The following is a 13,086-nucleotide window of genomic DNA, read 5'->3' on the forward strand; positions in this document are numbered from 1 at the left end:
AGACATTACTTTGCTGACAAAGGTCTGTCTAGTCAAAGCTATGGTTTTTCCAGTGGTCATGTATGGATGTGAGAATTGAACTATAAAGAAAGCTGGGAGCTGAAGAATTGATACGTTGAACTGTGGTGTTGGAGAAGACTCTTGAGAGTCCCTTGGACTGGATCAAACCAGTCAATCCTAAGGGAAATCAGTCCTAACTATTCATTGGAACGGAGAAGGCAGTGGCACCCCACTCCAGTACTCTTGCCTGGAAAATCCCATGGACGGAGGAGCCTGGTAGGCTGCAGTCCATGGGGTCTCAAAGAGTCAGACATGCCTGAGCGACTTCACTTTCCCTTTTCACTTTCATGCATTGGAGAAGGAAATGGCAACCCACTCCAGTGTTCTTGCCTGGAGAATCCCAGGGATGGGGGAGCCTGGTGGGCTGCCGTCTATGGGGTCGCACAGAGTCAGACACGACTGAAGCGACTTAACAGCGTTCATTGGAAGGACTGATGCTGAAGCCTGAAACTCCAGTACTTGGGCCACCTGATGTGAAGAACCGACTCATTGGAAAAGACCCTGATGCTGGGAAAGATTGAAGGCCGGAGGAGAAGGGGACAACAGAGGATTAGGTGGTTGCATGGCATCACTGACGCGATGGACACGAATTTGAGTAAGCTCTGGGAGTTGGTGATGGACGGGGAGGCCTGGAGTGCTGCAGTCCATGGGATTGCAAAGTCGGACACAACTGAGTGACTGGACTGAACTGAATATAATGTATGTATATGAAAGTGAAAGTTGCTCAGTCATGTCCGACCCTTTGCAACCCCTTGATCTGTACAGTCCATGGAATTCTCCAGGCCAGAATACTGAAGTGGGTAACCCTTCCCTTCTCCAGGGGATCTTCCCAACCCAGGGATTGAACCTAGGTCTCCCACATTGGAAATGGAGTCTTTACCAGCTGAGCCACAAGGGAAGCCCAAGAATACTGGAATGGGTAGCCTATCCCTTCTCCAGCAGATCTTTCCAACCCAGGAATCGAACTGGGGTCTCCTGCGTTGCAGGTGGATTCTTTACCAACTGAGCTATCAGGGAAGCCCTAAAAGAGTGATCTGCCCTTTCTGAGGTTCAAACTCAGGACCTTCAGATTGAGACTGACATGCTGCCTCCTGTGTTAAGAGGGCAGACATGTATATTATATGTATATTATAGCATTAATAATATCATTATATAGGTAAAAATGCAGTGTGACCTCCAGCACCCAGGATATATACTCTGGAAAAAACCCACAGCATTCCAGTACTTTAGCTTCTTAGTATTTGGGAGGTTAAAGCGGTCTCTAGGAACCCTCAGCCGCTGGTAGCTGGGGAGAGGGGTGGGTGGCTGTCTCACCAGCTCTGCCCAGTGTTTGCCAGGCACCGTGGCTGGGAGGGCCTGGGGGCAGCCCTGGCAGACTGCTGACCTGCCTTCACCTTCTACCACAGGGATATTCCACATGAAGGAAGGGAGTGGGGTTGAGGCCTGGTCTCTGGGTTGAAGGGCCCCATAGGAGGCTTTATGGACAGAGTAGACCCTGCAGGAACCAGAGACTCTTTTCGTCTAAAGGGAAGATGAGACGTGAAGGTATTACGTGGGTGAAGGTTCCTGTCGTCTCCTGCTCACTGCCCCCTCCAGCAGTGCCCTGGGGCTGAAGGATGGCTGCCTCACTGAACAAGGTGTGTGTGCTCTAGAAAGGCTGGGATTTCATAAGAGTGATTCAACTTGTTGTCAGTGCCTAACCCAGTTGTTAATATTAAACCAAATGTTGGTGCAGGAACAGTGAAGTTCTTTGAATTCATTACTGTTGCAGCTGTCAGTAAGAAACATTCGATAGGCTATCTGTGTTCTAGTCACTACAGATACAGAAAATGATGGTAACTTTTCTAGAAGACTTCATAGTTTGCAGAGATCTTTTACATTTTTAGTGTTATTTGGTGCCCCAAACACGCCTATCAGACCGGTGGGGCAGATATAATAGATGTGGAAACTGGTACTCAGCGGTAAAGGGACCCACTGACGCTGTGCTGGTAATCATTGATGGAGCACAGACTTTATGCAAGATTTCTAACATCTGATTTCTTGTACTTTCCATTGTATCTAGATGATAATTGATAGTGGATTTTGCCTTTGAAGAGCTTATTATTGAACTAGTCTCTTTTTAAGTTTTGTGTGTGTGCGTGTGGAACATCATGAACTGTTTCTGATTGGAATCTTAGTAAAAACTTTAAAAATTGTTAAAAGTTACTTGTGCATGAATGAGGTTGGGCTAGGCAAGTACTTAGGTACTTTTAAGGCTATTTTAACTAAAATAATGAGTAAAAAGAGAAGAGAAGGAGTTGGTCATAGAAGATGACAAAGAGAAAATGAGCATAAGTTAAAATGGAATAATTAAATGTGTTCTTATTCTACAGAATATATAGTTACTTGTTAGTTTGGAAATGGGTTTGAGATAGCTAGCTTCCTAGAAAAGTCCCTTCAGTTATTGATATTTCTAAAATGTTTATTGTTTGATCTGTCTAAGATGATCCAATTACTCTTCACCTGATCATGAGTTTTCTGCTCCTCCCCTGAAATAAAAAAAAGTCTGCGCAAACAGCAAACTTGGAATCTCAGTTTTAAAATTTTATTTTGAAAAATAAAGACCTGTGTCCCTAATTGTTCTACAGCCAGTTTCTCTCCTTTTCCTGTTATTTTGCCCAGGAATATAAGGTTGACTTCTGATACTCAGGTATTAAGTAGAAATTTTAGCAGTGATAAATCTTTCATATTTTGAAACTTAAAAAAAAAAAGCCCACCACTCTCCTCTGAAGATTGTGCAGCACCATATGTTAGCACTTATTTTTTACAAAGCATTTGTAGGGTGTGTGACTTACCTTATGTGGTCCTGTCCTGTCACATGTTGGGTCAGTGTCCTTCATTCTGTGTGTATCTATATAATCCTAAACTATAAGAGTGAAATAAAGGTTTTCCATTTTTTAACTTGAGTTCAAACTTGAGTTAAATCTCATTTGTTTTAAAGTAATGTGAATATGAAAACCTTAACAATTTAACTAGAGATATCTATGCTTTATGTGTGGCCTATCCTGAACCCCTTGGAGAAAGACTTTATACAGAAACTAAGATTTTTTTGGAAAATCATGTACGGCATTTGCACAAGGTAAGGACTGCTGTATACATGATGTAAGTGTATTTGTGGCTAGATAGTTATTTGACTAGTTCACTGTTTTCCAGTGCAGAACTTGTATCAAATTAAGGTTATTTGTTTTGTTTCCTAAATAGCATTTTTCTAAAATGTATTTAAGAGCTATGAGTCCAGCACTGTGTGGTTAGGTTCTCCAAGGGAAATCAGTTTAGTTACTCAAGGTCATGCTACTAGTAAGTGAGGAGAGTTTCAAATCAAGATTTGTTCAACTTGAAATCAAGTCCTCACATGTTCTTCGGATGGTGTTTGTAGAACCAGGTTTTTTTGTTTTTACTGTCTCTTCCCCACCTCTTGGTGAATCTCTGTAATCAACCTTTTAGCTGCCTCTTAAAATCCTATGTAAGGTCTTGAAAATCCTAGGATTAAAAAGGAGAATGGTAAATGAGAAAGTACGACAGGAACTCCCCGTGACCAGTTATTTCGGTCAGTGTGCCATGCACATGAAGGAAACATCACAGACTTGATGAGCTGTGTATACGCATTGACAAATTTGCAGTATTTGGCTAATGGCAGCATTTCTAACTTATTTCAGATTAGTGATCTTATCAGGAACTGGATGAGATCATTTATTGTTTGAGCTAGAAACTTTTGACCACCTTTTATTAGCCCTGTGACTCTGGGCAACTCACTTAACCTACCTCACTTAACCTGGATTGAACTTTAAGTTCTTTTATCTATAAAATAGAGATAAAGTAACATAAACTGTGTAGTTGTCTAACCCTGCACATGACTAGGATGAGGCCTTTTTCAAAGAGTAATAAGTAGAGCACAATTGATCCTGTGATATTTCCCTTCTAACCTTTGAAGAAAAGCTAATTTTTCAAAGCCTGTTTTATCTGTTTATTATTATTTCTAAATAGGGTAAGTCCCTAGACTTAGAATGACTAGGTCTTAAGTCATGAACAATTTTTATTGTTTTGACTTAACGCGGTTGGTCTTCCATGTCTATGTCTTCCATACTGGTGGGTGTGGAGGCCTGACTGGAGGGGAGTTGAGCCTCTGTGGGTTTTGGTATCCATGGGGCATCCTACAAACAGTCCCTGCTGATACTCAGGAATGACTGTAGTAAGAAATTGTTTCTGGATTTATATTTTATCCCACCAGCCGCAGAAGTTCCTAAGGGGGCCCTATTCCCTAGCATTGTTAACACTGTGCCATGTCAGTCTCTCAGTCGTGTCCGTCTGTGCGATGCCATGGACCATAGCCTGCCAGGCTGTCCATGGAATTTCCCAGACAAGCATACTGGAGTTGGTTGCCCTTTCCTAATCTTAGGGAGTCTTCCTGACCCAGGAATTGAACCTGTGTCTCCTGCATTGGCAGGTGGATTCTGTACCGCACTATGCCACCTGGGAAGTGTGGCATTATTAATAGTGGTTGGGATATTTAATTTATCTACCACATGGTAGGCAAAAAAAGTACTGTTTGTCGGCTGTTCCTATCATTGTGAGCTTTAATTGTTTAAATCCCAAGTTTAAAAGCATAGCATTTCATCAGAGTTACTAGATGAGCATTGAGGTCAGGACTTGCCCAAGGTCACACGGACAGTTGATGGAAGGATAGTTGAGGTACAAGAAGGGGTGACTTTGGGAATGTCCGTCCTAGCCAGTGAATTTTTGTTGTTATACTGAATTTCAATTAAAAAGTTCAGGCCTCAGATTTCAGCCTGATTTTCATTTTTCAAAAAATAGTAGGCTTTTATTTTTATTTTATTAAGTAAATATACAATACCTTATTTGGAGAATGTGGAAAAATGGTCAATTTTCATAGTCTTATTCAGAAAAGTGAATAATGTGAGGTGATGACGTACAACTAGCAGTCTGATCAAAATTGATGGACATGGGGAAAAAGAGAGATACATGGCAATAGAATTACATTCTGTTTTAATCTGACCTAGTATTCTAGCCCAAGGAACAGCATCAAACCATTACATTTTGTTTTTTTTATCTTAGGAAATGAAGCATTTACTCTGTAATGTGGATATTTCATTTTCATCTCTAAGATTCATGTTTTTTTTTTCCTAGCTCTTTCATTGTTACTGAAGGTAGTTAAATTATTTTTTTTTATTTTTAATTTAAATTTATTTATTTTAATCGGAGACTAATTACTTTACAATATTGTATTGGTTCTGCCACACATCAACATGAATCCACCACGGGCGTACATGTGTTCCCCATCCTGAACCCCCCTCCCTCTTCCCTCCCCGTACCATCCCTCCAGGTCATCCCAGTGCACCAGCCCCAAGCATCCTGTATCGAACCTGGACTGGTGATCCATTTCTTATATGCTATTATACATGTTTCAATGCCATTCCCCCAAATCATTCCACCCTCTCCCTCTCCCACAGAGTCCAAAGACTGTTCTATACATCTGGGTCTCTTTTGCTGTCTCGCATACAGGGTTATCATTACCATCTTTCTAAATTCCATATATATGCGTTAGTATACTGTATTGGTGTTTTTCTTTCTGGCTTACTTCATTCTGTATAATCGGCTCCAGTTTCATCCACCTCATTAGAACTGATTCAAATGTATTCTTTTTAATGGCTGAGTAATACTCCATTGTGTATATGTACCACAGCTTTCTTATCCATTCATCTGTTGATGGACATCTAGGTTGCTTCCATGTCCTGGCTAGAAGGTAGTTAAATTAGAATGTAATCTGTAAATATGATATACAATGCTCAAATTATGTCACTTATGTAAGAACATTAGTTTTTGATAAATTTCATCGCTTACAAATGAAAATGACCACTGTTTTGTGAGTAAAAAGCGTTTTTTTCTTTAGAGAGTTCTGGAGTCTGAAGAGCAAGTGCTTGTTATGTACCATAGGTATTGGGAGGAGTACAGCAAGGGTGCAGACTATATGGACTGCTTGTACAGGTAAGTGCACTTTCACTTTCACTCCCCTGACAGACGCCTGTGTTTGGTAGTTGAAGGAGTTTTTGCTTTTATGACCTATTAAAATGCACAGAACTGAAGCATTTCATGATGTATGGGCTTTTCTCTGCTAAGGGGAAAGGTCTGTAGTGCGGGTCATGTGGATATTTGGGAGCCAGGCCATGTGTGGAAACTTAGTCTGTGAAAACTGAAGCTGTATTTGATGGCATAGCTCTGTTTCTTCAGTTGTCTGGGACTGGGTAGCACGCATTAAATCTTGACAGATCTAAAGTGAAACTTGAGCTTGGATGAAACGTCTAGTGGGTCTAAGCCAGCACCCTCCTCCAGCGTGTTCCTCTTTGACTCCAGGATTCAGTATTTTGTGTCTCATGGAGGTACCCAGCCTCATCTCGTCCTGCCATTCCTCACGCCATTCTGTCCGTCTGTCTGGATTGCCTTTCTTCCTTTCCCTGAGTGACTAATCCCCATTCCCTGCCCTGAACTTCTTGCCTCAGTCTCCTGCTTAGATCTCCTGCCTTAACTGCCCCCTCCTGCATGTTTCCACGGCCCTCTGGCCTGGTGCTCTCTGACTCATTCACACCAACACTGGAAATAGGTACTGGGGTACACAGGCAGAATTGCATTTATTGAAGGATCGTGGATAAATAAAGGAATGATGCTGGCCCCAGAGGCCTGTGATGGCTGCAGTGAGAACTGCAGCCCCTTCTGTGTTGTGGCTTGGGCCACAGATGAACCGCTGCCTCAGTTTCTTACTGAGGAGAAACTGAGAAGCCGAGCTGACTTGCACATTTACATGGTGCTTTGCAGGAAGCCAAACCGGGGCCAAAGTATGGTCACCTCCTCGTGTTTGTCCTTCTTTGCTTTATGGGTTTTTTGGTTCCTTTTGTTTTTATATTACCGTTGGACTTTACTAGATGTAGGTTGCTTATGTTAGAAACTGGAGCTTAATTCTAAATAGCCAGTAGCTCTGTTTCTTCTTAGAAGAGTAAAATGTAATAAAACCAAACCAGAAACCAGCAATGGCTAACAAAGGCATGGCTTACTGTGGCTTTGGCTTTTATAAAATGGTGTCTGCCATCCATTAAACATCCTGACCATTTGATTTTTTTCCCTACCTCATCCACCAAAGTTACCTAGTCATAAATAGAACTTTGAGAATCCCTTAGCTGAACTATGAGGGAGAACAGAGGGAGGTTTAAGGATCAGAGTGAGGGCGCATGAGTGCCCTTTCACCTGCTGAGAAGCTGGGGCTGCTTATGTACAGATGACAAAAGAAAGCACTTCACCCGTGTGTGGGCAGTGGGACCCCTCAGTAGCTGAGATGCTTCAGCAAAGATCCAAGTTATTTTTCTGTTCTTTCTTAGTTTTCTGAGACAGCATTCTCTTGGTTCTTCTGCATCTCTCTTGACCAAAATCAGTTTGGTGCTGTTGAAATTAGTACTATTAAAGAACTTTTATTAAGTTTTATAATATATATGATGCACACATACATATATGTGCGTATGATAAAATCATATGAGGTGATTTTTTACAGTGGAGGAAAACTGTGGGTCATAGAGGTTAAATGTCTTTGCTCAGAGTCCCTGAGCTGGAAAAATGACAAGGGGAGAATTTAAACCAAGATCAGCCTGATCAACGGCTTTATTCTGCCTAGTCTCATTCTAGATAGAGACTGTCGTCATGTAGGTTCTATTCTCATTCACACTCCTTATTCTTTCTAGGATGATCTCAGTTACTCCTGGTTTTAACTATAACCTGTATATCGATTACCACCAAAATAGACGTTTATTTCAGGTAGCCTCAGCTTCAGAGGAGTATTCTTAGCTGACAGCCTGTACCTCTAAGGTGTTCTGTGGGTACATAGTACTGCTGCACATGTTTATCTTTTATGCATGTTATCTTTTATGTTTATGATAAACGTGTTATCTTTTATGCATACACTGCCTCCAGTAATGCTTATCTCAGTTAATGGTAGTAATAGACACCCAGATGTATGTGCCAGAAGTCGCTTATCCTTCACTTGAGGTTATCTTCTCTGCCTGACGGCTCTTGGTCAAATCCTCCAAATGTCTCTTGAATTTATTATTTCCTTTGCATTGCTATTATAGTATGGTAGTTCGACCTTTTTATCATTTCTCACCTGTATATTAATGATAATGTAACCAGTTTCCCAGCTTTTGATTTCTAATTTAGTAAATTTCTTAAGTGCAAATTTGATCATTTAGTACCTTTCCACTGTCTGTAGCAAAGGCTTAGAGTCAATGGCTCACAGGATTCACTTGGAGTGTTTTGTTTGACCTCCATGTGGTTGGCTTCATGTGATAATCATCATTGCTTAATTATACCGGTAGACTGAGTCATGAGATCTCACGAAGGTACATTTGGCAGTAATTAGATGAAAAGTGTTTGATACTTGTTGGATAGTAGGTTATCCAGGCTATTTTGTTAGCAATCTCAGTCTATAAGGAAATCTGTATAAAGAAATGTAAAGGAAAAAAAATCAGTTTTGTTTCAAAATTATTTTTCAATATTACTTTGAAGTAATTTCTAGCCTCTTCTTTACTCTGGTTGATTTATAAGATGGATGTGCCTTAGCATAGGTGACTTAAGGATTCTGATCTTAAAGGAAAATAATAATGTTCCTGTCCCACTTTTCCTGCTACTCCATACCTGTTTAGGCCCTGCTGGCCCTTGATGGAACTGCTGGGACACAAGGTTACTTGTTTAGTCCTAAGTTGTGTCCGACTCTTTGCGACCTCATGGACTGGAGCAGTTAGCTTGAGACCTAACAACTCCTGAAATCTAGCAGGTATTAGCATGAGAACAGTTCTCGTAATGCAATTCTCTTAAGATAGGTTGAAATGCCTGATTTCTTAGAGGCTTCAAATTTACCTTTAGGCTCTTAGTTCTTGTTAGTTAATGCTGTTGGGTTACTGCTAGTACTCCAGAAAAGCAAAGGATAATAATTAACCACTTTGAGCCAGGATGAATTATAAAAATGTGTACTACTGCACAAGTTGCACCTGAGCAGTGAAGGTATTACCTGTGCAAAAGAGTAAAGACTATTTAAAGAATTTATTGGAAGCTATTTTACGATCTCATAGTATATATATGTTCGTTTAAAAACAAATGTGTGGTTAATAAATTCTACTGTAAAACGCTACAGTGACTTAGAAATTAAGAATCATGTCTGAATCAAAATGAACAACTACCCTACTGTTTTCAGTTATATCTATAAATTATTTTAAAAGCTTCTCTATCAAGCTTAAGCTGTCAAGAGTAGAATATCTGGAATGAGAAGGATCTAGATAATAAAAGTTAGTTTAAAATTTATCCCATGAGGGAAAGAGACTAGTGACTGGTCTTCTGAAATAACACAGCGTATGAAGCTCCCCTGACACAGGGTACTGGCTCTGAAATATACACACAGACCTTGGGAAGGGATCAGTGAATCCAGACTTCTGCAGATCTAGCAGCTTCTCTCCCAAGTCAGCAGTGCTAAGAAGTTTACATTTAATATAGGAATAAGGGGGCTGCTGTAGGCTTCTGGATAGGAAGTTGGTATCCTGAAAATAGTTTTCAGATGAATGAGAGATGCCAGAAATGGGAAACAGAGACCAGTCATGAGAATGTTGATGCGCTTGATCCAAACGAAGAGTCAACAAATGTATTGAAAGTGAAAAAAGAAAACAATGGGAGGAGGTGATGAATAGTTTAGAACAGGAGGACCAGCTGATGAAAAGGAGATAAAATGGAGCGTGAGGTGAGTGGTGCTCGCTCAATTCTAGGTAGGATTGCTGATGGCCATGGTATGCTGACCAGAAAAAGAGTGGTTTGGAGCAGAGGCTCTTTCAGAAAGGCACATGTAATGGTGCAGGTATGACAGTTAAGTTCCCCCTGCTCAGAAATGTTACATTTCTTCCTGTTGTTATGTCCTGCCAGATGGGTAAGCTCACCGGGCAGAAACTACATTTTTGTTTTCCTTTTTTCTGTCCCCATTGCCTTGTTGTACCTGGCGCGTAGTATGCATTTGGTCAGTACTCGCTGAATGAGAGAGGGAGCCCTTGTGAATTTTCTGAGTCAGCTCTGCCACTTAGTAGTGGATGGACCTCTGCCAAATTCTTTAAACTCTCTAAGCTGCAGTTTTCTTACACATAAAATGGGGATCCTAATGGTACCACAAATACCTGCCTCCTATTATTCAGCCAGCAGCAATGCTTAGGGCTGTCTCTGACGCGTAATAGGCACTCCATAAATATTAGTGACTGTTTTTATTTCCTGACATTCATGGCTTTTATGATCTGGCTCCAGGCTGCTTTTCCACACTTGTGTTCTACTGTTAGCTTTTGCCATCCATGCTTGCTGGAAAGTTACCCGTTTATTCATTTTGTTAATTCGAAGAAGTATTTTTCAAGGACTGCCTGTCTGCCTGCCACTGTTCTGGATACTGTCTGGCAGCCCTCACATTCTAGAGAGTATGTGTAGACAAAGAAAGAACAGGGTTATTTCACATGGTGGCAAGTACTGTGAAGAAAAGAAAACAGTTGTGTATCAGACACTAACTTCACAGGAGGGTGGGGAGTGAAGGCTGGTTTGGCTTGGGGGTCAGGTCAGGCCTGAGAGGTGTGTGAGCCAAGACCAGAGTGACCTAGGCCAGAGGTGCCTCCCTGCCCCAGAGAGTCTGGTTTCAGGTGAAGCAGGCGTTTTCTCTTGAGCTGAGGCTTCCTCTCTCTCTCCTGGAGTTCCCCTTTGCTCAGCTGGAAGCATGGTTGGAAACCCAGCAGGAAATTACGGGGGTTATAGTGAGAATGGAAGGGAAGGTTCATTGGTACTTGGAAGGAAATGAGTTTGTAAGCAGTGGACAGAAGAGACTAAAATGTTGAATGAAGCTCCACAGTGTAAGCCCTGGAGGCCAGAGCTTGAAGTGAGTGAGCGTGGGAGGGAATGTATGTAAACGATTGTGGCCTTGTGCTTTATTATTTCCCATCGTTTCCTAGAATTGGCAGAGGAGTTACGCCGTTGAGATTTTTGTTGTCTTTGCTTTCAGTTTCAGTTGTCTGTGAACACTGAGTAGACCTTTGATTTCGATGCAGCAAACGTGTGTGTTTTAATACAGAGATTTCGTGGTTGTTGCCTAAATACTTGTATCGTCAATAGCCGTTTTCACCTTGGCAGAACCTGTCCAACGAATAGTTTTAGGAGGTGAGCACGAAGGGCCTTGTGAAATCTGGGATGGTGGCAAATGGTACTTGAGTATTGCGTACCCTTTGCACACATTTCCTTTAATCTTAGAACTCTGTCATCTCAGAGATTCTAAGAGTTCATCACAGTCAGTCTTTTTTTATAAAGCTGTTTCCCTCTGGTTGACACGGTGGTCTTAATTCTGTCCATTTTTCCTTCTACCTGTCTGTAACAGTCTACTCCATTTTCTTACCTAGTGATTGTGATTTTGTTTTTGGTTCAAAAATGAAAAGTTACATATTTAATGGTGATAAAATATAAATTAGAGAACTTACTTGAATTTGATCTTTTTAAGCATTTTCTGTTTAATTCTTTGCAAAGTGAACTCAGCTTATTTAAGGAGAATCTGAGAATGAGCAAATTAACTTGTAGAGGGTCTGACCCTTGGATAGCAGGTCTAAGAGTATTAGAAATTTTGGGAGCAAAACCCTTGAGTTTTTTTAAGTGGGACTGTGGTAATAGGATTTTTTTTTTCCCTACCCTAGAGGTCTTATTTTTTGTCTTTTAGGGCCTTGCAAAGAGAGTTTGGCTGATAATTTTTATCTTTTTTAAAAATTATATTTCTAATTTCTTTGGGGTGTATTACTGAACTATTCTGTAGTTGATTATAACTCTAAAGTTATTGTTCTAAAATTCCAAGTTATTTCTTTTCCTACTGATTTTGACATAGCATCTTGATAGTACATTTGTTTTTCAGGTATCTCAACACACAGTTTATTAAAAAGAATAAATTGACAGAAGCTGACCTTCAGTATGGTTATGGTGGTGTAGATATGAATGAACCACTGATGGAAATAGGAGAGGTAGGACATTCTTTAAAGACTGGCAAACATAAACCTGTTTTTATATACTGAAGTAACGTGATCCACTGTCTTCCTAAGAACGCTGAGTTAACTGTCTTAAAATTGTCAAGATTTAAAACATCATAAATGTTAAATAAATGAAATACTGTTATGATTTACTAAGACTTTCACATAGATGAGAAGAACAGAAAAGATGTGGGAAAAGTATTATTTTAATAATTAAATTAATGGTGGATGAATGACAGAAGGTTAATAGTTTTACTGTATGAAGAAGCTCATAAAATATATTTAGAAAATGTTGAGACTCTTATAGTTTACAATTTAAAAAAAATGTGAAGGACATGGATTCAAAGAGAACCCAGAAGAGATGAAATAGAAATCTGTGGATGCAGCAAACTTATTTTAACTAAGGTTTTATAAAAATCATTTATTTCTGTAAGATTTCCAGTTAATGATAAAACCTTAATTCTGTTCCTTATTCAGAATGTCCGACATGTGAGCCAGTGTCATTTTAAATTAAGCCATTTATTTTCCTTATGTATATTCAGTTTTTATTTGAGTTTTGAAATAAAGTTATAAATACTTCTTCTGATGGGTATTTACTTTTACAAATGTTTAAAGCAAACACTTTAATTCACTGAGTAATTCAGTGAGTCAAATACTGAGTAATTCAGCCTTAATGATTTTCATTTTTCCTGGCAGCTAGCATTGGACATGTGGAGGAAATTGATGGTTGAACCACTTCAGGCCATCCTTATCCGAATGTTGCTCCGAGAAATCAAAAAGTGAGTGTTGACATCGATCTTCTTAAGTTGGTTCTGATTTGCTGATTGAAATGGTTTAAAATAGTGAACACTGGCCTGGCTGTCCACTGCACATAGGCCCCATTTTACTGTAATGACCCTCTTTTTCCATTTTAATA

At 40.1% G+C, this 13,086-nt stretch overlaps 1 protein-coding gene across 2 annotated transcripts in view; it reads left to right on the top strand.

Moving 5' to 3' along the window:
• CUL2 (cullin 2) overlaps nt 1–13,086 on the top strand; it is a 71,173-nt gene that overhangs the window by 21,008 nt on the left and 37,079 nt on the right. For both annotated transcript variants that reach the window (XM_010859870.1, XM_010859872.1), the window contains exons 3-6: nt 3,076–3,178; nt 6,008–6,102; nt 12,059–12,164; nt 12,867–12,949. In XM_010859870.1, coding sequence (XP_010858172.1) covers nt 3,076–3,178; nt 6,008–6,102; nt 12,059–12,164; nt 12,867–12,949 — 387 coding nt within the window. The remainder of the gene's footprint in view (nt 1–3,075; nt 3,179–6,007; nt 6,103–12,058; nt 12,165–12,866; nt 12,950–13,086) is intronic.

Source organism: Bison bison, unplaced genomic scaffold (assembly GCF_000754665.1).
Source record: "Bison bison bison isolate TAMUID 2011002044 unplaced genomic scaffold, Bison_UMD1.0 scf7180017864461, whole genome shotgun sequence".
NCBI lineage: Eukaryota > Metazoa > Chordata > Mammalia > Artiodactyla > Bovidae > Bison > Bison bison.